Here is a 27,938-nt window from a genome sequence, read left to right on the forward strand (position 1 = left end):
TGTATATTTTTGCTGTCTTTCCTGTGACCTTATACACTTTTATTTGTCTTTGTATGCATGGCACATAGGTGATGCTCCACATTTGTTTGTCAAGTAAATAAATGAACCGTAAATTGTAAGTGTTGAAAACATTTATCTTCATTAGTATGCAAGGGGTTGGGATTATTAATTTATCCTGGAAACCATTAAGTACAAGTGAAATGATTGTTAAAATGTTTATGTCTTCAGTGCCAGAGTGGTCTATAGGGCTATTCCCTATTCACATTAGGTTGGTAATGTGAACACAAACATACTGCAATATAACAAAAATGTACTGTTTTGTGTATACGTAGCTGAGGTTGTGTGCGTGTGTATGTGGTTGAGATTGAGGGTTTTAAGTAGTTTGTGTCATTAGTGATTTTACTTAGAAAAATAAACTGAATTGACAAAAAGATAAGCCCGAGAAGCTTATGAAATGAAAAGGACCTAATGAAAGAAAATAGAGTAATCTTATTTGTTAAAACTATTTACTGGTATGTTTATTAGGCACTGTGAGAAACACAGTTAGACAGTTATATTACAGGTAAGGCCAGAATTAAAGTAGAAAATAGTCCCCAGAAACTCACCTACCGAATCATATTCCTAACAGCCAATAGCAACGCATCAGTTTAAAACTGGAGTCATAACATAATATTCAATTTTTAGTGCAATAAAAACGGTCAGGGCAAAGGTCAGACCCATAGTGTGGGACCCAGGGAGAGCTCATCCAATGTGAGAACAGAAGGTTCTATGGCTGGAGGGGCCCAAGGGCAAAGCAACATGGAAATTAGAAGCCAAACTTAAAAACCGACATTTTTTTTCTTCCCCTCCCCCATACTTATAAATGTTTCAGAATAATTGCAAAGGAATTAACTACTTATTATTTCTGCTCAAGTTGTGTACTACTCTGAATCTATTCTGGAATAAGTTGAAGAAAATAGATAAGTGTATGCTGCACATTGATAACATTCTGAGAAGCCTGAAGGAAAAGAAACAGGGGACACATACAATGTGAAACCACACTTTCCACGCCCTCTCTAATTAAATTCTTGAAGCAAACGATCCAAGAAAGTGGAGGGTATGTTGTCGTGGGTAGAGCTGATTCTCAGGATAGAGGAATGTAGACTGGCACTCAGCCTAGTCAGTTTTTGAGTGGTTTGTTTTTGTTTCCTTTTCCTATTGAGGGCAAGTCCAGAGTGAATTTCGAGGATGATATATTGACAGCTATAAATTCAGGAGTTGTTGTTAGAGATTTTCTTATCCAAGCCTTCTCCAAATTTATCCCTACACAACTTGCTGTCTATGAAAGAAAATTGGAAAGAATAATTGGTGAGCGTTAGAAAATTTTGGCAACCTGTCTTCGACTTTCCCTAAAGTGATGGAGAGGGAAGAATGTTGAAATCTCCACTGATTCTTGAATTCTGCATTTCTGCATCCCTCACACAGACTTTAGTTTTTGAAGCTTATTATTCCCACTCCTCTCTCATCTCATTGACAAAGAGGCTGGCAGTCCATCTTTTTCTCTGCTGCTTTACCTTGGCACTGGTATCTCTGGCTTCTCATCCGTAGACCTAATGTCATGGCCTGGGTCCCAGTTAAGGCTAGCTTGCCATTCTACCTTTGAGCCAAATGGCAAAGTGGAAGTTGAAATACGTGCTTGAGTTTATTGGTAACAGTGTACTCTAAAGCATGTTGTTAGCCATAATAATAAAAATAAAATTAGGGATGTGGATAATGTAGACATTTGACAATTTTATTTTGTCAAATCTAACATGGTGATAAGATAGTCTATTATTTTATATATCATAAAGAAAGAAACAAAAGTTTCTAACTAAATTCTTGTTTGAAGAGAAAAATTGAATACCTCTTTTACAGAGATGTTAAGATGTAAAAAAACATATATCTGCAAATTTGAGAAAAAACTGTAGTTAGAGAAGATATACTTTTTTCTTAACATACTTAAAAATGCATTGAACATAAGGACAGGTCAGAAGATCAGTAATTTCCTTCTTTTTAAAGTTGGTAAATCTCTGTTATTAGCATCCATGCTCCTTAAAGCCTTTGTAGGGCATGTTCAGTAGTTTCCATATGAAAGGAACTCATAGCTTTAAAGGACATCTAGCAATATCTTGCCATTGTTTTAATTTGAAAGATTATTAAATGACTGGCTTATTGTTAATATCTTATAGAGTAAAAAATAAAAATGATAAAAAAGTAACATACCTATATACCCTTAGTGCATTAACAATTTGCCAATTCCTAAAGAAAAAGGGTAAAGTAAGTGTGTGTGTGTGTGTGTGTGTGTGTGTGTGTGTGGCGGGGGTTGGGGGCATTCTTAGCATTAGATTTATGATGTACTCTTATTTTTAATTAATAAAATTTGTTTCTGCCAAATACTATTATTATTTTTGTGTTTCCTTTATTTACACCATGACTTAAAGGAACTTTAAAAAGGTATCCTAAGATTCTAAGTCAATGTTTATAATATTATTTTATTGAGAAAAATTGAATTCCAAGCAAGTGACTAATAGATGAGCCTTCATAATTAACCCAATTAAAATTTGGGAGCTTCTTGTATTTTTATAAATGTGATTAATATTCTCAATGCACATAAAATATAAATAATATGATCAATAGATTTATCTTTAATTTCTCAAATATCTTCTTAAATCTCATAGTGATAATATAATTACATTAACAAAACATTTTCTTATTGGCAAAGACAAATGAAGTTATCTAGCTATTCAAATATGCCAACATAGAATAACTTAAGGAACAACTTAATTACATAATAATTTTCCAAAACAATTTTCAAGAACAATCTTAATCATAATAAACTGTAAATATATTCTAAGTATAAATAGGGATATTAAGTCATTATATGAGGTGAAGGTATTTGCACACTAATAAAATAGGAAAGCACTGGACGTTCTAAATTATTTTAAAATATCACAATAAATAAATATATTGGGGCTGGCTTTAGAAAAAAAGCCACATATATTAATATCATGATTTGGAATATGGCTATACACTTCTTATCTGTAAGTCACTTCCTTCTTGTCTTATATGTGTCTCAAAAGCTTCAAATAAATTCAAAAGTGTTAATAATGTGATAAAGTAAATAAAGGTTGCAAGTCAGCATTAGGAAATCCAAATTCAGCTGCCATTTCTGCCTTGGGAAAGACATGGCCTTATTTTCCTCAAAGGATTGGATCAGAATACTTCACTCAAAGGATTGTTGGGAGGGGCACATGACAAAATGTAAGATCCTATTTTAAACTGTGAAGGGTCATGTTTAGCAACTAGCATTTTGTTAGATTTTTAAAAGTAGCTGACTGATTACCAAACTCCTCAGAAATGGTCCAAATAGAGAAAGATACAATGATTGAACCCCAGTCATGATCTGGCTGTTGCTGGAGTGTGGTCTATTTGGGACTCAAAACACCTGTGGAATGAGAGTCTCAAGGCCTTTTGTGTCTAAATGGGCTTATATGATTGAATCATGACTCTTTGGTTTTAAGTCTATAGCAAACAGCAGAATATCTAAATGTTTTTGAAAATATCTATATTTTTATCTTTATAAACTTAGTAAATGGATTAAAGTTAAATCTTCGTAAAGATCTTAATAGAACATAAATATCTTTCGGGTCAGGCATACACAATTTACACTGGTCCTTATTTATATGTACTAGTTCTAATTTGAAAATTTGTTTTTGTTACAACTTCCCTATAAAATACCATTTCTTTTTCTTCCCTATAAAACACGATTCCAACAGATATACCAGAATAGATGCTTAAAGGACAAAGTGGGCAGGCTGTTTACATTAGATATCTTGGTATATTTATGAAATTACAGTTTGTGGAGATGTTATTGACACTGGTATGAATGATGCCCATAGCACAGAGCCAAGACAATTTGTTAGCAATGCTTTCTGGCCTGAGTGACATTTTTCACATTACCTACATTCTTTGTCCTGGAGTCTTTTCAGAGCTCTTGCTGTTGATTAAATTCTAGGCCAGGCAATTGCTAACATCTCCAAAATGTAATATTTCTGAAATAGCTTTTAAAATGCTATTTCATTCACACATTCTGGAAGAGTTTCTTTTCCTATATAATACCATATGTTCAGCTTCTATCATACCTTCCCAATTCAAAAAACCTTTCATCTTAGGATGCATCACATCAATCAACAAGGTGTTTATTTGGAAGAAATTTGGTCGTGAGCTGTAATGTTTCTTCCAGGTACAAATTAAATGAAACCCCAGCATACAGTTCTCCATCATTCATCATTTGAGGTAGTTGGACAAGACAGGCTTTAATGACTTGCACTTCCAAGGGCAAGTGCAGTTCCAGACATTCGGTGAGAAAACCACTACGGTTACGCTGAACTTGTGCCCAGTTTCTCTGCAGTAAAATATATTTCTGGAATGCTTTAAGAAAACTTATTCAAAGGACCTAATATCCCTCAGCAACTCTTGCAATTTCCTTAAAATTAAAAATATATATATTTCCCTCTTTCCTTGCTCTCTCCTGTTCTGTCCCCACCTCCTCCTTTTCTCTACCCTTTATTTGAACCTTTTCAAATGATTCTGTTACAAGTGTTTCTCTGAAGCAACCAGAATTAGGCTGAAGGCTACACATGGACATAAAAGAGAAATGGACAAACATCTGATAAATACTGATGACTTGATCTATGTCTGTTGGTAGATTTTTCTGGAAAATCATTTTACTTTACTTTCACTTTCTATGCAAACAGCCTTAACCTACACTTCCATTAACCTCAAGAGTATTTCTATTTTGTTTTTTAACTACTCATATTATTTCTGTATATAACACTAAACATTAATAGCTCCAAAAAAAGGGAAATGTTCTCAATGTAGAATTAATCAAATAAAGAGAACTATTTTGAGCTGCCAAATATATTCTCCTAATTTTTGGAATACAACAAAAGGCTTTTTCCCTCCTTTCTTCAACATTGTATTTAAAAACAAAAATATGTGTTTAATCAGAATATTAAATATAAGATACAATGAAACTACATAATGAAGTGAACATGTAAATGTAATCACTTCACATTGTAAAACTAATTAACAGAAGAAAAGATGAGTTCTTTCACCTTTGGTAGCTCTGATTCTGGTTTAATTTTCTTGATCATAATTGAAGTAAAGAATACTCTCAAAAGCTAATTCCTTTTGGTTTAAGGGCATCTATTGTATTTGCATTTTTTATGTTTGTTTCTCTGGAAGCAAATGGAAAGATGTCACTATGTCAAAGTCCTTAGCAGATGGGAATCACAAGGCAGGGCCTTGGTTGCCTTCTCGTGGTTGTATAGTAGGGTTCACCATTTAATTATTCTCATTAGAAACGGCACACTGAAAATAAGTCTCATTTTCTAAGATAGCAATATAAAGTTAATAAAATCTTAATGCATAGGTGTCTTCTGTAAAATAGATAATTTAATAGAAAAAGTACAATTCTATTTTATGTTAACTTATAACTTAGGGTCACACTTACCCTTATCATAGATTTATTAAAAACGTTGGTGTTGAAATTTCTTAAGTAATAATATACAATTTATAACTTGTTGATAGAAAAGTTATTTAATTCATTTTTAACCATTCTTCTTCCTTCCTGTGTTACATTCCCCCCTTCCTTCCTTCTTTCATCTCTTGCTCTTTTTATTTCCATCTTTATTTCTATCTTCCTTTCTACCTTCCAAACACAAACACCCACAATGAGAAAAACAAAAGGATGCATTTGTCAGGGTCTCTAACAGAATTCTTTCTGCCAGAAGGATGCCTTCACCTTATCACAGATTTTACTTTCATCGGGTTTTTGTTTGTCAATTTCATTAGGAAAGTGAGAAAAGCGTGGGGTTTATTTGAATTTTAGAGCTCTTAATTCTGTAGAGATGCAGACAAAATCCACTGCCAACATGTAAACTAATGCAGATAGAGATGACAACTTCAGACTGTATTAGTTTACAGAAAAGTTCCTGAAAACCACTTTTCTCATGCCTGTGTAGTAATCCTACATTAAATGTTTCATATTAATGCATTTTAACTGCAATGGCAATGAGGTATAAAAAGAGTATATGAGTGAGTGTCAGGGGGTCTTTTACTAATCAGTTCTGTTGTGTGATCCCTGGATACAGCTCATTAATCATAGTGTTTCATTTCTCTCTTCCATAGCACAGGGACACTGCCATCAGCTACCGCCATTTCACAGTGCCATTGCCAAGATCTACTGAGATAATAGATATGAAGTAGCTTTGAAAGTGCAGGGTACTATAGAAAGGCAAGGACTTATTATTTCAACACAGAATGTACATGATGCTTTCCCAAACCCTTCAGGGATTTGGCTTATGCTCCTAGAATTAAACAATATTTCACTGGCATCATTTCTAGATTCCAAAAATATGAATATAAACATACTGCATCAGTCACTGCACATAATGTATACACACACATATATAAACATTTATATATTTATATGTACATAATCACTTCTTTTTTTTTTTTTTTTTTTTTTTTTTGAGACAGAGTCTCACTCTGTTGCCCAGGCTAGAGTGAGTGCCGTGGCGTCAGCCTAGCTCACAGCAACCTCAAACTCCTGGGCTTAAGCAATCCTACTGCCTCAGCCTCCCAAGTAGCTGGGACTACAGGCATGCACCACCATGCCCGGCTCATTTTTTCTATATATATTTTTAGTTGTCCAGATCATTTCTTTCTATTTTTAGTAGAGACGGGGTCTCGCTCTTGCTCAGGCTGGTCTCGAACCCCTGACCTCCAGCGATCCACCCGCCTCGGCCTCCCAGAGTGCTAGGATTACAGGCGTGAGCCACCACACCCGGCCCATAATCACTTCTAAGACAAATTTCAACAGGAACTATTAAGGTAATAAAAAAATTAAAAATATGCTGAAGTCTGATTAATGAATTACCTAACTAGTTTGGCAAATCTGGCAACCATCATTTTTTTCCTCAGCCTTTCATACACATATGACAAATTTGTTGTTTGTCTTATTGTTTTTAAACTTGAGGATATTTCCCAGGATGACAAACATTGTGGGCAACTTAATATACCATCTGTGTCAAACTGTTCTTAATTTTTAAAGTGACAAACCTGAGATTTAAGAGGGATTAAGTGCACCTGACAATATCTTCTAATTTTCAATCTCGCTTTCCTTTCACTATCTACTACATGGAATCAGAATTGTTTGGGGTATTTATGTGTCTGGACGGTAGTATTAACCAACATTGCCTCATTTTTGCCACTATTTTGTTCCAAGCAAAATGGCTATTCAAACTACTCTTAAACCTCCTTCTATGTGGCTGTCCTGTCAGTCAATGTAGGAACCTGAATTGATGTATTCCAAATACATACCCACATTTCCCTTATGCATGGATACCACGTAAGACAAGTTTTATATTTTTTCCATGTGAAAGATACATGTACCATTAGCTGGATCTGAAAATTTACCAAAATGACAGGAAGATAAGGCAGGTTGCCTTTTTTTTAACTTATGAAAATTTTCATGTTTTATTATCTATCTACTCAGATAAAATTAGGTGGGACACATTTTTAATGCTTCCAATAAATAAGAAAAATGTGCCTGCAGCAGGAAAAATCCTTTGACTGCCTTGCGTTATTTGCAACAGATGAATCTAATTTGTATTCAGACATCAGTGTTATAACTAACTAGAGAAATAAAATGGATGTCTATGACCTCTCTTCAATTATTTAGTAAGGATGAAGTGTCAATTGGCTAAAAGTAATAACACCGTGGCTATACTTAGTGTTACACCTATTAGGTAGAAATTCAAGATGAAACATACACACATATACAATAGATTAATAACATGGAAAGTTAAGCAATCCAAAATCACCGTGTTACTTTAGGACTAAAGTATTTATACTTCAATTAGTTGGTGCTGACAAGAGGCTTAAAATTCTATCATATTATGCAGATAGAAAGCTATTTTTTAAACATTTATATATTCGAAAAGAAATCATCTGAAGTATAAAAATTTATCTATTGAGCAGCAGTGGCAGAATTCATTTATCTATGACAGAATCCTTGTAGACTAGGGACATAACGGGTCATAAAAATATCTTAAATGTACAATGAGCTATATTAAGGAAACCTTAGGTATAAAGCACCATTCTGAGTTTAACCTTAAATGTTGTTAGGCTAATACTATTGGAACTGTTTTTTTTAAATGACAGTCTTACCATCTGAGTGTCCCATAACTATTCAAAGTCTATATTATCATTCCATGTATTAGTAGCTACTGAAATAATAGTGAATTTGGTGATATCATTTTAAGATATGATCCTGTACGCTTTTCTCCATCTGTTGTCACAAAACTTTTCACTCTAAAGACCATCTCTTCTTTGAGCCCCAACAGCTAGACATGAGTCAGCTACTGTTTTGTTAGAGGACAGGATCACAGTTAACCCCCAAATTGAAGGTAACAGATTCATACTATGAAGTAAAAAGTCAGCCAGCCTTAGCATAAGACAGAACATTCAAACGGAATTGTCAGAGTGAATAATCCTGCCTTACTGTCCCTTTCCTCCAGCAAGCTGAGTATATGAAGGGTGGGATAGGTGACAAGGAGCAGTCACACTGGCAGGGAGCACCTGACTCAAAGACTACAAGTGTCAAAAGACCACTTGCCACTCTTCACCAATGTCAGGGACCACATGGGAACAGAGTTCGTGGCCAGTTACCAATTGTGTTTTTTGCTGGTAGGATCAAACAGTTAACAGCGTGCAGCGGACCATTGCCCTGTGGACAGGAACACCCATTCTGGCCAACTTCTCTGAACAACCCTCATTCAACAGCTTAGGAAACCTACAGCACCTGCATACCATCCAAATCAAAAATAGAGTCAAAGAACCTGGACTCCTACGGGAGTGGTACAAAGCAGATGGCCCTTCAGCTGACTCAAGAGGGAAAATATATAGCTGAGAACCACCATTAATTCTAGAAGATACGAAAAAGATCCTCTTCTGGTAGAAGTAGGAGAGTAAGAAAGAATTTAAGCACTGTAAACTTTTCTTTAGAACTAAGACAATGAAGGAGAACATTTTGGAAAAGGCACAAAGGAAGCACACTAACTTGATCAAACTTTTTCTACTTTCATGTGAATTTTTCCACAGAGATTAATGAAGGATTGTCTTGCTGCAGTATTGATCTAGAATACTTCTCACACATATAGGATACAAGTATTGTGAAGTTAAGAGCTGGGAATGCATGCCCAACTTTGTTTAAAAAGCTTATGCTGTGAAACATATTTTGTAAATCTCAATTTCTGAGACCTTCAAACTAAAAAAATCCTTAAATTAAGTTACAGTTTTATGTGAGTAATGCCTAAGGCCAAAGATACCAAAAAAATTAAAGAAAACATACCATCATATTTCAAACCCATACATAAATGAAGGACATACTAATGTCTATATTATTCTTAATATATCACGTATCTTGGGAATCTTTTTTCTATATATAATTTACCTTGAAAATATTAATATATAACATTGTCATAGTACAAGAATTAAAACACCTTATTGTCTCTTCTAATAAATTAAAGCTCTTTAACTTACATTACCTCTGCAACCTGTATAATAGCGTAGAATCCAGCAAAGATATAAAGGAGATACTAAATCACAGAAAGAATCTGTCATTTATGCAGGTTTCAGTGATGGATTATAAATAGAAATATACCTGAATCCATCTATTATTTTCCATCCCCAACATCAGCACAGTGAGCCAAGCTGCTACCATCTTTCATGTAGACTAAGAAAATGGATGTCTAACTGGCCCAGACTGATTCACTTGCTTACCTCCAATTCATCTTTCTATGCTACAATTAGGGTGAAAATCCACATGTGTTCATATATTTCCTTGTTTAAAAAGGTCAAAGATTTCCCCTTGTATGAGGGGGAAAAAATTACTCAACATGAGCTAAAAGTTGCTGAATTATCTGGCCCTGCCTACCTCTCTGGGGTCATTTCTCACCACTCTTCTCCAGGGTCACAATATTCCAGTAACTCCAGCTTTCTACTAATAGGCCGACCCTTTGTCTACCTGGGGGATTTTGCAGATACGTTTCCTTTGGTTGGAATGCTTTTCCTTCTGCTAACTCTGGGTAACATTATAGAGGGGGGGAACTCCAAAAACTTTTTCCTACAAAAAAGCTTCTCAGAGTTTCCAAACTAAAATAGTTGCTGATCTTAGATTATCTCATGACAATACCTACTTTTGTTATATAATAAGTGGATTATAATTTATAGTTATGTATTTATTTCTGATTGTCTGTGTAATTTCTCTATCACTCCACCTCACTCCTTGACTGTTTCTAGTTGCTTTGCATTGTGTCTGGCAAGGTATGACGAGTAGCAAGCCAGTTAATAACAGGTATTTGCAAAAGAGTGAATAAATGACTCAAGAAATGGATAGGTGGATAAACGCATAGAGCCCAAGGCTAATATCCAAGGAGGCAAAAGTGTAAAGAGTCCATTGTTTTTTTTTTTTTTTTTTTTGAGACAGAGTCTCACTCTGTTGCCCGGGCTAGAGTGAGTGCCATGGCGTCAGTCTAGCTCACAGCAACCTCAAACTCCTGGGCTTAAGCGATCCTACTGCCTCAGCCTCCCGAGTAGCTGGGACTACAGGCATGCGCCACCATGCCCGGCTAATTTTTTTTTTTTTGTATATATATATTTTTAGTTGTCCATATAATTTCTTTCTATTTTTAGTAGAGACGGGGTCTCACTCTTGCTCAGGCTGGTCTTGAACTCCTGACCTCGAGCAATCCACCCGCCTCGGCCTCCCAGAGTGCTAGGATTACAGGCGTGAGCCACCGCGCCCTGCCGAGTCCATTGTTGGTTAGGCCTAAACCCAGCTTTCCTATTTATATTCTGTGTGACATTGGACACATTAATAAGCTTTCTTAGTCTTCTGTTTTACTTTATGTTTTGGGTTTTACTATTAATAGAAAAATCAAAATGATTTGTAGGATAAGAAAAGTTTGCAAAAAAAGGTAAAAAGTGAAGAGAATGTAGGGAAAACTGACATGTGAATAAGTTATTGAAAGTGGGCAAAAGATCAAGAACACAGGTGTTTTGATAGCCTTAGACATGCTGCCTGAATAGAAAAAGAATATTGTGTGCATATTGAAAGAAAGAAGTAAGGAATGTGTGATAAAGAAACATGAAAGAGAAAATAAGAAGTATAAAAGTTCATGACTGATGGCTTCTAGTTTTCTTGTTTCTTTCTCCATTAGAGTGAATGTTTAGATTAAAATGAAAATATACACACATTGTAGATTAATGATTAAGCAAAATGTAATCAGTAAAATAATCTATCCAGTTTTTTGTTATCTTCATATAATAATATTCGTCTTCACTTATTATTATGAGGACAAAAATTCTTTTGCATGAGTAAAAGGAAAGGTGATATTCAAAGAACTTTCAAAATAGTTTTACAACATCATTTTCTATTCAAATGGGTAGGGACTTGTACAGAAAATGTACATTATAAATGGATATGAAAATTGCATATATTTGAAATATATAATTTTGCCAATGTCAAGCTAGTAGCAAGCACCATTAAAAATAATGACTTTTGACATTATGAAAGTAGATAATATAAATATGACTTTGGTTGCTTGCAACATCTCACCCCTAATAAACAACAAAAGGGAAGGGGAAAAATTTGAAGGTTAAAATCCTCCACAAACAAGATGCCAGTAGATAATAAGACTAGTTGGTTCTAACTAGCTTATGCTTAGTGGGCTTTCTAGAGAGAGAACGATGATTGGTGCCCACTGAAAGAGAGGGAGCAGTCACCTTGTATAAGCCCCCATCTTTCATTCCCCAATCACAAAGAAAATTATCTTCATAAACTGAAATGGAGACCTGTAGCCCAAACAACAGGCCTCCTTGACCACTGGGGGCCATCTGTTTCATGCATGTTTATTATATTCTGGAATTAAATTTGAGAGTTTAATTTTTTATCAAAATAAATCTGAATTTGTAGCCTTATAGTGGCCTTTAAAGCCATTTAAAGTTCTATAATCTCAGGGCATTTTAGCTCTGCAAGTGCTAATCAAAAGAAAAAAAAATCCTTATTTTTAAGATAAAACAAGCATCTAACAAGCTGTAACTGGAACCAATCAGTGTGAGTTTAGACATTCTTTTTTAGCTTACTCTCCCTTATTGCTAATATAAAAACTCTGAAAACAGGCAATATAATAAATGCACTCAGCATTGTTTTGCATGGTTTACTAGATCCTAAACTCTTTGAGGGCAGGCTCCATGTCTTTGAATTTACCTCTTCCCCTATAGCTCTGCTCCATATGGGAAATATTCAGGAAATAACTTCTTGAAAACATTTATAACTTAAAAGAATTCAACCTTGTAAACTTTCATTAGCATGTTTTAAATAAAGCAATAAAGTAGAAATAGAAAGTAAACAAGATCCAGAAGATTAATTTGGCTTTACAAAGATTAATGTTACTCTCTGATTTTATTAGCAACCTCATTAATTAATATTTATTGGGTCCTTACTGATGACATGGCCCTGGTCTTGGTACTGTGGATTAAACTTTCGTTAATTTGATGCACTCTGCTAAAACAGGATTGACTGCATCTTCCCGAATGAGACCCGCAATTGCATCTTCCTGGGAATGATATGAATCATTTACAACAGTTAGCATTGAAAAGCACAGTTGATGCGGTAGCATTTATTATAAACATACTCATTTGAAGCAGTAATTGTTCTGCTACCAGGGCACAACCCTTTATCACATCCCTTAAAGAGTTTTTTTATGAAGATGGAACTTTAATTTTTTCAGTAGCTACCAAGTGCAATGCTTGAGTACCTTTCCTCATTTGTTTTTTTATCATGTATCACTACCCAGAGGCAATCATTAGCTAATTTGCTGATTTATGGTTGCAGTTTATGAGCTTTAAACAATGCTAAACCATTTTTGTTCCTTCCTCAGTGCGCTGACAGATGAAGAATGTCTGTCCTTTGTATTCTTCGCTGTGTAAAGAAAATGCACCTCACTCTATGTGTTCTTGGCTTCTATGACATCCGAAATTGCTGCCTTATTACTTTCCTGCTGGATCTTAACTGAAAGCAATGTTTACCTAGCTATCCAATCTGAAAGCTACTAAGGTTCTTTGTGCTGCCACCTATGACAAAACAAGGTCAGAACACCAGTTTAGCATGGGAATCTAATAGCTATTACTTATGCAGTATTCTAGTGACATACATGCTGAAGAGAAAAATTGGTTGCCGCTGTGGAGGCTGACAGGGCCTGGCATTCCAGCTGTGTGAGACATGTTTTCATTATTCAATGAGACACAAACATTCACATTCAAAACTTGTTTTAAATAATGACAGTCTATTTTACCTTTACATGTATGACCCAAATTTTATACTGAAGAGGTTAAAGATTTTGAATGCTTCCTGGGACTGACCTGGTAGCTGTGTTGTAAGTGTCTAAAAAGCTGAAAAGGCTACAGTGTGAAACAGCATCATTATGCTTCCAAATTTGCTGGCCAAATACACATATCAGATAGACAATAACAAGTGCTGGCAAGGATGTGGAGTAATTGGAACACTCCTACATTGCTGGTGGGAATATGAAATGGTGCAGCTGCTTCAGGAAAAAGTCTGGCAGGTCCTCAAATAAACACAGTTATCATATGACCCAGAACTCCACTCCTAGGTATAAACCCAGAAATTGAAAACATATGTCCACACAAAAACTGTTCATAGCAGCCTCATTCATAGCATCCAAAAAGTGAAACCACCCAAAAGTCCATCAGCTGAGAAACGTATAAACTAAATGTGGTATATCCATACAAGAGAATATTGTTCAGCCATAAAAAATGATGAAGTTCTGATCCATGTTACAACATGGATGAAGCTTTGAAAACATTATGCTAAGTGAAAAAAGCCAGAGACAGAAGCCACAGATTGTATAACTCCATTTATGTGGAATGTCTAGAATATGCAAATCCATAGAGACAAAAATTAAATCAGTGTTGGCCGGGGTATAGGAGTAGGGAGGAAGAGGGTGTAACTGCTAATAGGCCCAGCATTTCTTTCTGGGGTGACAAAAGTGTTGTGAAATTAGATTATGGTGAAGGTTGCACAACTTTGTGAATTTACTAAAAGCCACTGAACTTAAACTTTAAAGGGGCAAATTTCTCTAATTTATCCCACACTTTTAATCTTCTCTAAGGTACATTCTGTTACAGTATTTGTCTCCTCAAAAACTTTCAGCAAAGACCACTTTCCTGTTGATCTTCATATAATTTTCAGTATGGTATTTTGGCTTCTTTGACTTTCCCACCATATTCCACTAATTCCTCTATGTACCTTGTAGTCCAGCCAAAAAGACTCTTTATTTTTCCCATTTTACCCACATATTCTTGCCATGACCTTTTGAAATCCTACTGTCTGGAATGATTTAAATTCTAGTACTTCTGTGATACTCCTTCTGTTTCTTATGGCTTATGTCAATTGCAGGTAACAAGATACTCATGAAAGCAGGAACTTTTGTCTTGGTCCCTAGTTTAATCCCAGTAACCGGACAAGTGCTTGTACAAAGTAGAAATTCATTCAATAAATGACTAAAGAAATAAATTTTAATTTATAGTCAAATAGAGGAATTAGTAGCATCTGTATATTCTTCTTGATACTTTATTTTTTTTCTCCTTCGTCTGAAATCATGGAAACTACCTTTTCTTTGTACTCATATCCTGCTGTACATTTTAGTTATTTGAATATTTATCCTTATTTTCCTCATGTTTTGTTCATTTCCTATTTCCTGAATTTTATAATTCAGCAATTTACAGCACCTTGCACTTGGTCTCTGTTCAGTCAATATTGGCTAAAGTAATCAACAGAGCTCAATATGCTCACTTCAGAAATTGTATCTGCTTTGCATTGTTTTTGCTGCAGGCTGATTTACATAAATATTACAAGCTTAGGAAGAGAAAAACTTTACTTAAGAGAAAGTTAGGTCTTTTAATTATTTAGTTTTTATTTAACATGGTATATGTCATGATATATTTTGTTTGGGAATTAGAGAATCATACAGAATGTGTCTATTAAAAATAAGTATGATTGACATAGGAGCACACATTAATAAAAATCATTCAAAAAAACTTGTGGCTTTTGAAAGCAAACAGGCATAAGCATTTTCCTACTTTGTCAATAGTTAGTGATGGCAGAGGCTGTCATTACCCAATTCTCATTCAAAATGAGGGATATAGTTCTTCACATCACCTTTGGGATCAGGGTTGGTGCCAATGAAATTTTAGAACATTTCTCACTAACTGCTATGGGGAGTGTAGTGGTTGGTGTTGAATATGGGAAGACTAAATATCAGAAAGCCTCTCTATCCATCATTCTTTCAAAAGAACAGTAATGTTTCATAAAAGGTGCACATCCCTCATTTCCTTACCAGTACTGTAACTACCATTTCTAGGCAAGGGCATTTTTAGGCAAGTTTATAGATTAAATTATAGACTACTGATCACATTACATTCTCCATGGAGAATACTTCATATGTAAGTTTATAAACGAATTTCTCATACAATATAAAAGGAAATCTAAACCATAGTTTTTACCCTCATTTATCCCAAAGTGGCTACAATTTCCATATAATGAGTCACATAGATGTGTTCCATTCATGTGTTACTTGATTGGTTACATGGTGCATGGTTAGTGACAACATGTTGGGAATTAGCTCAGAAAAGTCTGCCTTGAAATAGATTTTGCCAACCAACTCATTCTATTTGAAAATACATCCATTCAAGAAAATAGAGCTAAAATTTTTAAAATGCTACTAATGAATTAATTGCAAATACAACTTTCTCCATCTACTAAGAAGTCCTGTAATAACTATAGAAATTTATAATACAATTTTTCTAAAATGTAGACTTTCATTTTTTTATTTCAGCATATTATAGGAGTACAAATGTTTAGGTTACATATATTGCCTTTGCCCTGCCCGAGTCAGAGCTTCAGGGATGTCCATCCCCTCCCTATACGGTGCACATAGCACCCATTAGGTGTGTATACAAGCATCCCCTCCTCTACCATCCCACCTGCCCGACCCCTGATGAATGTTACTACTGTATATGCACTTAAGTGACTAATGGCCAACAAACATATGAAAAAATGCTCAACATCTCTAATCATCAGGGAAATGCAAATCAAAACACCCATGAAATATCACTTAACTCCAGTGAGAATGGCTTTTATCAAAAAGTCCCAAAACAATAAATGTTGGCATGGATGCAGAGAGATAGGAACACTTGAACACTGCTGGTGGGAGTGCAAACTAGTACAACCTCTATGGAAAGTAGTCTTTTCTTATAGGTTTTAAGTAGTTGCATAAGGTAAGGAAGGACTCCAAGACACAAACACTGCAGAATTTGGTGGTTTTACAAATATGATAGAGCCCTTGCCAAAAAAGAAAAAAAAAAAAAATACACACACACACACATACACACACACACACAAACCTCTGACAGTAAAATATCTTAAAAATTCCATTTACAATAATTTTCCCTTCAATGCATTTTAAAAATAGAAAAAAGATGTTATTTTGTTTGAATAAAATGATAGTTATGGCAATTCATATATAATGATTTTCAGTGGCGTAAAGACAAAGAGTAAATAAATTACAACTATCATAGTTTTTCCTGAGAAATGTACCTTGGTTTCAAACACTTATTGAGTAAAAATTTTATTTTATATAAAATATACTGTGGTCATTTTAAACAAACCTAGATGAAGAAAATGGTTCTAATTTTATCTTCTGTTTTGAAAGTTTACACCATGTTTCTCCCAATGTTTGCCAGTTATAAGGTGGAAAAATAAAAATTAAAAATAAGAGGCTAAATTCTCCAGGTTGAAAATAAAAGAAGAGTTTTCCCTCACCTCCATTTACCTTAGAAAACTTGTGTTTGTAAGTACTTTCTCCTCTCTTTGAAATGAGAGAGAGGAAAATACTTAAATCTTTCCAAATACTAGATAGGCCTTTTGTCAGCTTTATGACCTAGATTGTCTCAAGAACCTAGGAGCCATCCCTTTGAAATGTAAATATCAAGGGGGCGTAGCATCCCTGTTTCCCAGTTTCTTGGGGTTGGGGTGGTAGGAGCCTAACTTTGGTGGGCACCTTGCTCCAAGTTGCAAAACTACCTCTTGTCATAAAGATATGAGAAGTTTGTTTTTCCTCTGGTTAAGTCAATTAATTAACACAGATGGTGACCCCAATCACCATGTAAAGTTGGGATGAACTATGTGTGACAAATGGTGCTATTAAATCCTCTTACTTAAGAACTAGTTATTGTTTATCTTGAAAACAGATATGTAATGGGTCTTATCTGCTTGGCTATAAAAGAGTGAGTTTATTTTCAGTCTTTGTAAACTCTTAGTAGATTGCCTATGATGTGCATCACACTCTGGTTCAATCATCATTATTCAATAATAAAAGTGTTTTCTTTCTCTACTTTCTTCATGGAGAGGATTTCTAGGTTAGGAGAAGATTTTGGTTTTTTAAATTAGATTTCCCCAACAATTTGTAAGTTATTAACATATACAGGTATGTTACTTGGGAGCAATGAATATAAATCATTTAATTATATATTAGGTTAAGTATGGAATGTTCAATTTCCTTAAGTGCTAAGTTTGACAGTTAATATTTCTGATATTTCATTTTTATTTTTTAAATGGTGAAGGTACATCCTCATTCTCTCAGATGCATGTTTTGGCTTGTGATTATATTTCAATTTTTTTTTTTAGAAGCGATTTTTGTGAAACCATGGATAAGTCAAAAATTCGTGTTATTTTTGAATATGAGTTCCGTTGTGGAAACAATACAATGCAGACAGCTTGAAATATCAATGAAGTGTTTGGAAAGGATGTGACTAATGAACGCACACAGTATATCAATGGTTTGAGAACTTCTATTCTGGTGATTTTAATCTTGAAAATGAGCCATGTGGGTGACCTGAGACCAAGGTGGATAATGATGAGCTGGAAGCTGTAGTGAAACAGAATCCATCTCAACATACACGTGAATTAGCAGTAAGGTTTGACTACTATTCCAACAATGCTAGACCATTTGAAACAAATCAGCAAGGTAAACAAGCTGGATAGATGGGATCCTCATGAGTTAAACTAGCATCAGAAGAGAAATAGTCTGAAAGCTTGCCTGTCTTCACTTTCACGACATAAAGGCAAATCATTTGTACACCGTATTGTTATGTGTGATGAAAAATATATTCCTTTTGCCAACTTCAAGCATTCGGTACAGTAATTGAATAAAGTTGAAGTGCCAAAATACAGTCTAAAACAGAATATTCATCCAAAAAAGCTAATAGTGTGTGTTTGGTGGTCCGGTGCTGGTATTATCCACTACAGCTTCATGAAATCTGGTCAATCGATGACAGCGGATGTCTACTGCAACCAACTGGACAAAGCAATGAGGATGCTTGGGACTAAGCAGCCAAGATTGGTCAATAGAGACAGGCCATGTCTTGCATGACCACATGTCACAAAAAACAATGCTGCTCAAACTACAGAGGTTGGATTGGAAACTCTCTGTCATCCACCGTATTCACCAGACCTCACACCAACTGACTACCACTTCTTCCAGGCTTTGGATCACTTCTTGCAAGAAAAAAATATTCAATTCTCAAAAAGCTGTGGAAAACGCCTTTGGTGATTTCACAGCCACTCGCTCTCCAGGCTTCTTCGCTGTTGGCATTAGCAAGCTACCATTAGGATAGCAAAACTCTGTCGATGATTTAGGCACATACTTTGATTAATTGTACTGCTTCTTGTTTGAGATATACTAAACTTTTGATTCGAAATCAGACATTTCATATTTAATGACCTAATATATTTTACAGGTCAGACTGTGTTTAATGAAGTCTTTAAAAGTGATTGGTTCTACTTAATATTATAAACTGATTTTATTGTTAAATTAAGAAATCACTGTCCTTGCATAATTGGTATTTGTTAGATACTTTTGCATTTCTCTTCTCCTTGGGTTACTAACTGGCACTGTTAATCACTAAACCTCTAGCCAAACATCTGTTACTATACCAGCTCCTGCGGTTCAGTTTAATAAGTAATTGCTTGAGTATTATAGGCTACATGCACAGGGGCTATGGGTCCAAGATGAGGCAAGATGGTCTTGGGGAAGTGGTTTCAGGAAACTGCCTTTCTAACAAGGCTCCTAATTCTGATGCAGGTGGACTGTAGCCCACATTTTATAAAACACCATTTATGAAATTGACTCTATTTCCTTCTACATCCAAAATCCAAAAGATCAACATATCCATAGAAAATTGCTTAAAATATATACAAGTGAACAAGCAGGTTGCAATGTTGCATGTCTAATACTAACATATATAAAACTTCCCATCTAGAAATGAAGACAGAAGAAATATGCCAAAGGTTATATTGTGAGAGGGATGGAGATACATTTTCTTTTTACTCAATTCCTGGATTTTTGTATATTCTATCTATTCTTCAATACACTATAGTTCATGTCATCTCTGTAAGGATTTTCTTGGTCACCAAAACGTGAAATTCCTGGTCCACCTTGAAATCCTACCATCATGCATTTATACCTCTTTTATCATGTTTATCATAGTACTCTGTATACTTGTTTATTTCCCTTTTATATAGTAAGCTATTTGAAGACAGGGTAAATTTCTTATTTATATTTTCAACCTATATTTAGTTAAAAAGCAGACAAAAGATGTACAATTTCGAATAGTTAATTAATCTTCACACAATTTTGAATTTAAGCACTTTGTTGCTAGAGAAAATATCCAAATCTTTGAAAGAAAGCAAAAAGATGGGCAGCACAATCTTTACATATCACATAATAGCAACAGCTACCCAAGGGCTTTCTTGGGATGAATTTGGTTCAATTCACTGTTTTCTCTTGACTTTATTGGCTAACTTTTAGATTTTCTCCAGTAGAGATGAAAATAATTCCTATCTAGTGGAACAGATAACCATGAAGATTGATGGCCTGTTAGAAATTAACCAGTTTATACCTAATTGACCAGTTGTATCTTATCTTAACATTTGTATTAAATTGACCATAAATATCCTAGCTTCTTAAATGCTCCTTGAACTGATCATAATATCACTAGTTTCCTCATTAATTAATGACTTAAATAGAACCTTTGACACAAGCTCATGTAATATTTGCCTGGGAGTAATGATTTTACCTCTTTGAAAATTAGACTTTCACACTAATATTTTCCTTATTAAAAGAACAATTTCTGTTTTTAAACATCACTTAGAAGTTACTTCCATGTAGTAAAAATCATGCTATTTTGAAACATCTCTATTATAAAAAAAATAAAGTACACCATTAAGTTTTATCCCAATTGAAAATTTAATGAACTAGCTCTAAAATAGGGAATTTAACATCTTTCTCTGGATTATCAATATGGACTATCTTAACTATTAACTTGCTTCGTCTGAGAGCATGTATCTGTGCTTAGTATTGAGTTTGGATTTCAATGGCCTGACAAGTAATGCTCCTCAGAGAAATAGACTTTTTTTTTCCTAAACTAAATCTTTCCCAAAGACACAGAAGGAGCTTTCGATGAGATTCATAAAATGCTATTAATATGAATCATAGACCATGATTAAGCCTCTGTCGAATTTTATAGTGAATAAAGATCTCTTAACATCTCCCTTGTGCCTCAAGGTTTATTAGAAATAATTTTAACCTTATGGTAGAAACAGGAAATAGCACACTGCCCAGCTGTCCTTGTGGAAGAATCCGATGGCTCGCTTGAATGGGATGGAAGTGCTAGTGTCCACTTTTTAATTTAAATTAGTTTACTAGCATTTCAGTTAACTTAAACTGTCTGAACTTTGAAAAAACACAAGGATTTTTAGATAATAACACTGGGGCTCATGAATGTTTTCTAAAGTCCAAGTGCCTCAGTGTCGTAAATTAGACTTTGTCACCCCAAGACTTGTGTCAAATCCAAGCCTTGACACTTACTAACTCTCCACCTTTGGGTAACCTCTCAGAGCCTCAGTCTCCTCTCAGGTAGAATGGAGATGTGAATCTTTATTTTAATGAGTCTCCCGGGAGGATAAAATGAGAAAACTAATATAAATACCTAGTCCAAAACCTGGTAACGCAGGTCAGATTTTCAATATATCTCAGCTATCATTTTAACAAACTCTTTGGGCATCCGCCTTTTGACCAGCTCTAAGCCACTATTAATCTTAACTAAGTGCAGACACCTAGTACTTGGGAAAAGATATAGTTATTTTATAGTGCCATTGGGAAATACATTTACATTTACTGTGAGTAAATGATTAGCAAAGCTAAAATTACCCCTGAAAAATTACTCTATCCCAGCCTTAAGGCTTTTGTTGATATTTTCAGCTTTATCCAGTCATGTGATATTTAGTATCTGAAAAGGTTATTTAAAATAATTTATTTATAATTTGTATGAATCACACTTCCAAAACGGACTCTGAAAAGTTCAGAGTCAATCATCAGGGTCATCTGGCACAAAATTTACTTAAAACACATAAGGATTTTTTATTGCTATTAAAATTGAATTATTGTAATTTCAGGCACTAGTCTGATTTCAAATTGTCAAACTACCTAGCACAGAGCTCATGTCAATCCAATTGAGACTATTATTGAGGAGAGGCTGAGGCAATACCTCCAAAAGGGGTGGGCATGAACTCCATGGGTATGGGCCTTAGAGAACCAACAGGGCAACTGTGGCCTTTAGAGCCTTGATCCCCCCTGCCAAATCATTGCTGTCACATGCACCATGACAAAAGGGATTTTGCTATATCTTCCAGCCTTGTTCTAGTTGGGAGAAAGTTGCAAATCACTTGTCTAAGAAACAGAATATGGCTCCAGAATGACCCAGTACCCTGGCCTCAGCATGCTTGAGGACCTCAGGGTCTCCTCTCTAGGCTGTTACAGCAGCCTCCCAGATGGTCACTCATCTTCATTTTTCTTTTTTTTTTTTTTTTTCAATTTCAGAATATTGCGGGGGTTCGAGCATTTTGGTTACATAATTTGCTTTCGTACAGTTTGAGTCAAAGTTGTAAGTGTGCCCATCACCAGATAGTATACATTGTACCGTTAGGTGTGAATTCACCCATCCTCTTTCACCCCCTCCCAGTGGCTTGATTTCCATTGAGTTTTACTTTCATATGTTCACATAAACGTTGATCGATTAGTTGCAGTTTAGCATTGAGTACACGTGGTGTTTGTTTTTCCATTCTTGCCATATTTAAAAGAATGGTCTCCAGTTCCATCTAAGTTGTTACAAAAGATATTAGTTTACCATTTTTTTTTTTTATGCCAGAGTAATACTCCGGCATAGTATACATATACTACATTTTATTCATCCACTTATGTATTGATGGGCACTTGGGTTGTGTGTGCGTGTGTGTAGGGGCTCATGTTTACTTTTCTTTACTTAAGTATTACTTATAATGAAAAATTGAAGATTCCCTACATATGCAACAACAGTATATTGAAGATCACTTTAACTCTGCCTATCATACCTAATCATTTAAGCCAGAACAACCTACTAAAGTGCCATAGCTCTGCTTCCTCCATCCTTAAATATACACACTCACACATACACACATACGAACACACATTTTGTGGATACTGACTTGTTGCCACACGAGATTGCCTGGGAGCTGTGAGCTCTGTCATGACTACAGATTTCCCTGTCTTTGGGCTTTACATATTAGGTATTTGGTATCTTTACTTTCCTTGATTTTGGACTTAGTCTTCCTCTATGGATTCAGCTTTTGTATCCTCTGCTTCTTGGGCCTTGGTGTTTCAGCAAGTTCTTGCTTAAGCTACAACTTGCTAGAGCCTATCCCCAAATCCACTCACTGAGCTTGTGCGTAACAAGGCTATTTTTAGTTACCAACTTCACACTAGGTAGCTATTAAATGTATTTACCATATAATTTAACAATTTATAGCCATTAAAATTTTTATTAAGCCTATGTCATACTGTAGAAAAATGATTACAATAAAAAGTTGCATAAATATAATTCCAGTTATATGATCAAAAACTAAGGCATAGGAAAAAATACTAGAGGGAAATACACTAAAATTTTAACAAGGGCTTTTGTCTCCTCCCTGCTTTCATCCTGTTGACATTGTGGAATCCACTGAATGTAAAATGTACTGAAAAGCAAAGGTTCCTTAGGCAGTGTTTGCCATTTGATATTCATCTGCTGCAAGAGTTACTGCAGCACTTTATATTAATAATTGCTAGATTTTGTCTTTGTATCCAGTAGGATTAGATTCAGGGGCAGGAAACATAAAGCTTCAAATAAAGATAGCTTGAACTAGATGAAATTTCATTGCTCTTTCACAATCAAAGTAGATGGTTTATAAGGCTGATGTGGTTCTCCAAATATCAGCTCCTTCTCTTATTATTGCTCTATCCTGCATGACTTTGACCTTAAGGTCTATGAAAGTGGTATCTGCTTTTCATTCAGCTGAAAAAAAGGAGAGTAAGAGATAAAGAACCTTTTATACTGTCTTAAGAATGGGTTTTAGAAATTGCCATATGGCATTTTACATTGGTCAAATCTTAGTCACGTGTCTCTATACCTACACAGCTGCAAGGACATCCACGAAACCTAAACTCTATTTTGAATTTTCTTGGTCATAGTCACATAATTATTCCTACGAAGGATACAGAGCAAAGTTATTGAAGAGAAAATTCACTGTTTCTGGCACTGTCTCAATAATCCTGAAAACTCTGCAATACAGTTGCAGAATTCAAGCTGTGGGATTTTGTTTTATCCATCGTAGCAATTTTACCACAATACTCTAAATTTTTCTTCTGCCTCCTTGTTAACATCTCCTTTGACTTGTAGGATCTTGATTTAAACTCCTTATTTCTGATTTTTATTTTTTCTCTCCATCTTATTGTATGCCTTTAGTAACTTAAATATTTGCTCAGAACCAGAGCGCATTTTTTTCATAGATTCATTTTCTTGAAAGAACTAAGCATAATAAACACTCTACAGTTTAAAATTCCATTTAGATACTTTTTCTTGTAATACTGTAATTATTACATTCCCAGAAATCCTGAACATCAGATGGCATGAGACCTTAATACTTTGAAATTATTATAAAATGTTTTAAAAAGCATAATTTAAGAAAATTTGAGATTTATGAAACCAAATAAGAATTTACTTCTTTATCTCATCCACATCACACTCACTATTTTACTCTTAGAACTTGTTTTAATCAAAACTGTATCTTTCTCCTTTTAAGAACTTCAGGCCTAAGATGTTTAAACAGTCAAATATCAAAGTTATTTAGAGAATTGGTCCCTTTTCAAGATGAACAAAAATAAAATGAGGTATAAGAATATTTAGAGGGAAAACCAAACTTTTCTTGATAGAAGAAAAAGGTAAAATATATTCACCAAGACTTTGAAAATCATTATGATCTTAGAGGGAGTTCAATTAATTGAATACGCCTCTTGATATATATGGTGGCTTTTGAATTTAATGTTGCAAGAGACCTTGAAAGATCACGTATTTTCTGTGCTCCAGAAGTAGTGGCTCCTCATAAATTAACCTGTATTCACATGTAGGACTGACAAAAATCCCCAAAGCAATGACAATGAATTTCATCTCCACTAATATTCAAACTATTTAAGAATCAAAAAAGGATTCAATTTATTAACAAGTCTGAACATATCCAAAACTCAATTTTTCCCTACAATGACTGTCTAAATGTGCAGTGAGGGTGGGAGGGGATGTTTCTTCTTGTCTTTCTTCTTGACCCCTATAGTAGGCAGTATTAGGAGACATGCCACATCCCTGGGTAAATGAAGACTAAACCTATAAAACTAATCCATGCTCCAAATTTTAAATATGCAAAATCTCTTAGGATAGTAGGATCATTTGATTTTCATCAGTTTTTGAGGAGCAATTATCATATAAAAAATAGGTATAGAGACTGTGGAAACAGTATTTTAGTTTACATCCCAGCTCTGCCAGTTACTAGCTGTTTTACCTCTGGTGATTTCCTTATGTACCTTCATTTCTGCATCTGTAAAATGTTTTTTATTTATTTATTTATTTTTGTTGTTGAGACAGAGTCTCACTTTGTTGCCCAGGCTAGAGTGAGTGCCGTGGCGTCAGCTTAGCTCACAGCAACCTCAGACTCCTCGGCTTAAGCGATCCTACTGCCTCAGCCTCCCGAGTAGCTGGGACTACAGGCATGCTCCACTATGCCCGGCTAATTTTTTCTATATAGATTTTTAGTTGTCCATATAATGCCTTTCTATTTTTAGTAGAGACGGGGTCTCGCTCTTGCTCAGGCTGGTCTCGAACTCCTGACCTCGAGCGATCCACCCACCTCGGCCTCCCAGAGTGCTAGGATTACAGGCGTGAGCCACCGCGCCCGGCCAAAGATTTTTTTAATTGAGTTTCCACATTAATTTTCTTTCCTTTTTTTTTTTTTCCCCTTGGAGACACAGTCTCACTCTGTTGCCCAGGCTACAGTGCCATGGCATCAGCCTAGCTCACAGCAACCTCAAACTCCTGGGCAATCCTCCTGCCTCAGCCTTGCTGATAGGCTGGGACTACAGGCATGTACCACCACGCCCAGCTAATTTTTTCCACTTTTAGTAGAGACAGGGTCTCACTGTTGCTCAGGCTGCTCTCGAACTTCTGAGCCTCAGCCTTCCAGAGAGCTAGGATTACAGGCGTGAGCCACCGGGCCTGGCCACTGTAAAATGTTAATAATAATAATAGTACGTGCTTCCCAGAATTTTCTGAGAACTTTTTATATTTGTGCATATATGTATGTGTAACTGACATTCATGACATATAAGAACTACAACTTCTTGCTACACCTTATTTCAGCCCAGCTGAAATTGATGGTTCTAGGCACACTGCTGGGCTCAACACCAAAGATGTACCTGGATTTTTGTTTGTTTGATTTACTTTTGGTTTGTTTTGTTTTCCCCTGGAGCCTGGGAAAGATAGTCCACACAGACACAACTCAGAGGTTCAAAGGCACTCAGTGCCGTGGGGCACAGCAGTCCATAGGTAAATGTCCCACCATCTCTTTCCTTTGGTGGGACAATTCTGAAGCGTCTTCACCATGCTCCTTAGACGGTCCCCAGTGAGAATGAGCCCTATTTCCCACAGTATCAGCTGGCTCGTTAGCACATCTTTTATTACCTACCATTTCTCCTTTCCTTCTTTCAACTCAGCCTTCTTCAATTTTGTTGCTTGGGATCTCCTTTTAAATAAACTCCCTCCACCCAAATCCACACCTCAGGGTCTGCTTTTGTCAGAGCAAAAACTAAGACAGATACTGCCATTATTATGTTCAGTTTGAGTCATACCTGTGATTTTTGTCCAACACCTGTTATCACTGCCTTTTCCTTTCTGTTGTTATGTAAAGTTATTATTCATATTCATTATTCCATCTCTCAGATATTTGATGTTAAAATTTCACTATGTGTTTTCATACTACATCTGGTATTTTAATTTGGCTGTGTCTCCCCTTCTCTGCCCCTTGTATTATACTTAGTATCAACGTTGGGATCTTGTGTGTCCTCACACTTTAGCGTCTAAGCTTCACTGCCAGGGCAATGGAGAACAAATAACTCTGATTTGTCTGAAACCTGCCAGCTATTATATTACCCTGCTAATAATAGAAATAAAGCCTCCTTTAATTTTACTTCTTTGCAATAGTCACTTATATATTTTTACTCAAAGCAGATGGCTGAGTCTGAAGGAAGTTCTCCAAATCTTTATCAACTCTTTAAAGTCGATGTTTTTAATTTACCTGAAAATAGAAGAAAACTATTAGAAATAACAAAAAAATAAAAAGCTCATATTTCAAAAGACAATGGTGAAGTATTTCTTATTTTTGGCATGCTTCATTTTGGAGAGTTTCTTTTGCTTCTTAGGTTTTAAAAAAAGATAGATTGAGAAGGTAGATTTAGAAGGTTTCTTGCTAGGTTACTGAGTTAGTGTGCTGTTTTGTAAAATCATCATATTCTGTCTTCTGCTTTCTCCTAGGTGTAGAGGTATATTTTCCTGCTAGGACTCCAACAGCAGTGGCTTTTAAGACCTGAAGGCACTTAAAGAGGTCAAAGCATACTCCTGGGATTGCTGGAGATAGAGTGCAGCCATCAATATAACACAGCAGTTGTGTTAATCTCTTTGTTTTTGCACTTAGTACTGGTAGAACATCTCGGGAAGAAACAGTTTCTATGTCCAAAATATGAGAACAATTACAAGAGGCAAGTGTCTGGCCTTCCTCAAATATTGTGCTGATGAGCATAGCACCAATGTGAAGAATGTATCTAAAAAAAGTACTCTTGCTTTGGGGCATACTTAATTTGGTAATCATACAGCAATTCCAGTAATGATAATAGCATCAAATAGACTTTCATTAAGTAACTAGACTTCCTGGAGGTCCTTTCTTTCTTTTTTTTTTTTTTTCTTTAAGACTCATAGATTTCAATAATTCTGAACTACATATTTTAGAAATAATGGGAAAATTGTATGTTGGATAAGTCTTGGATATAATCACATATAACTAAAGCATTTAAAACTATAACTTTCACTACAAAAGTTGAAAGAACAATTAAACATCTCTCTTAAATACCCATGACTTATTATGATGTGTCTTTTTATGTAAACCATCCACTTAAATATAACTATAGGTTAAAAATAGTCACAAATGATCAACCACATTTATGATAAGGAATAGGCACGTATAGTAGAGAAATTAAAAAAAAAAATCAAGGCTGGCATATAGGCTTATTTTCTTTCCATGTCTCTTCAAAATAATATTC

At 35.2% G+C, this 27,938-nt stretch overlaps 1 protein-coding gene across 3 annotated transcripts in view; it reads right to left on the bottom strand.

Moving 5' to 3' along the window:
* Window positions 1-27,938, bottom strand: part of KHDRBS2 (KH RNA binding domain containing, signal transduction associated 2) — a 542,862-nt gene that overhangs the window by 152,484 nt on the left and 362,440 nt on the right. The window contains exon 8 of one of the 3 annotated variants that reach the window (XM_069488013.1): window positions 20,551-20,578. The exons of the other annotated variants lie outside the window; for them this stretch is intronic. Within the exon in view, the coding sequence (XP_069344114.1) occupies window positions 20,551-20,578 (28 nt within the window). The remainder of the gene's footprint in view (window positions 1-20,550; window positions 20,579-27,938) is intronic. 3 annotated transcript variants of the gene reach the window in all.

The sequence above is a fragment of the Eulemur rufifrons genome, chromosome 15 (assembly GCF_041146395.1).
Source record: "Eulemur rufifrons isolate Redbay chromosome 15, OSU_ERuf_1, whole genome shotgun sequence".
NCBI lineage: Eukaryota > Metazoa > Chordata > Mammalia > Primates > Lemuridae > Eulemur > Eulemur rufifrons.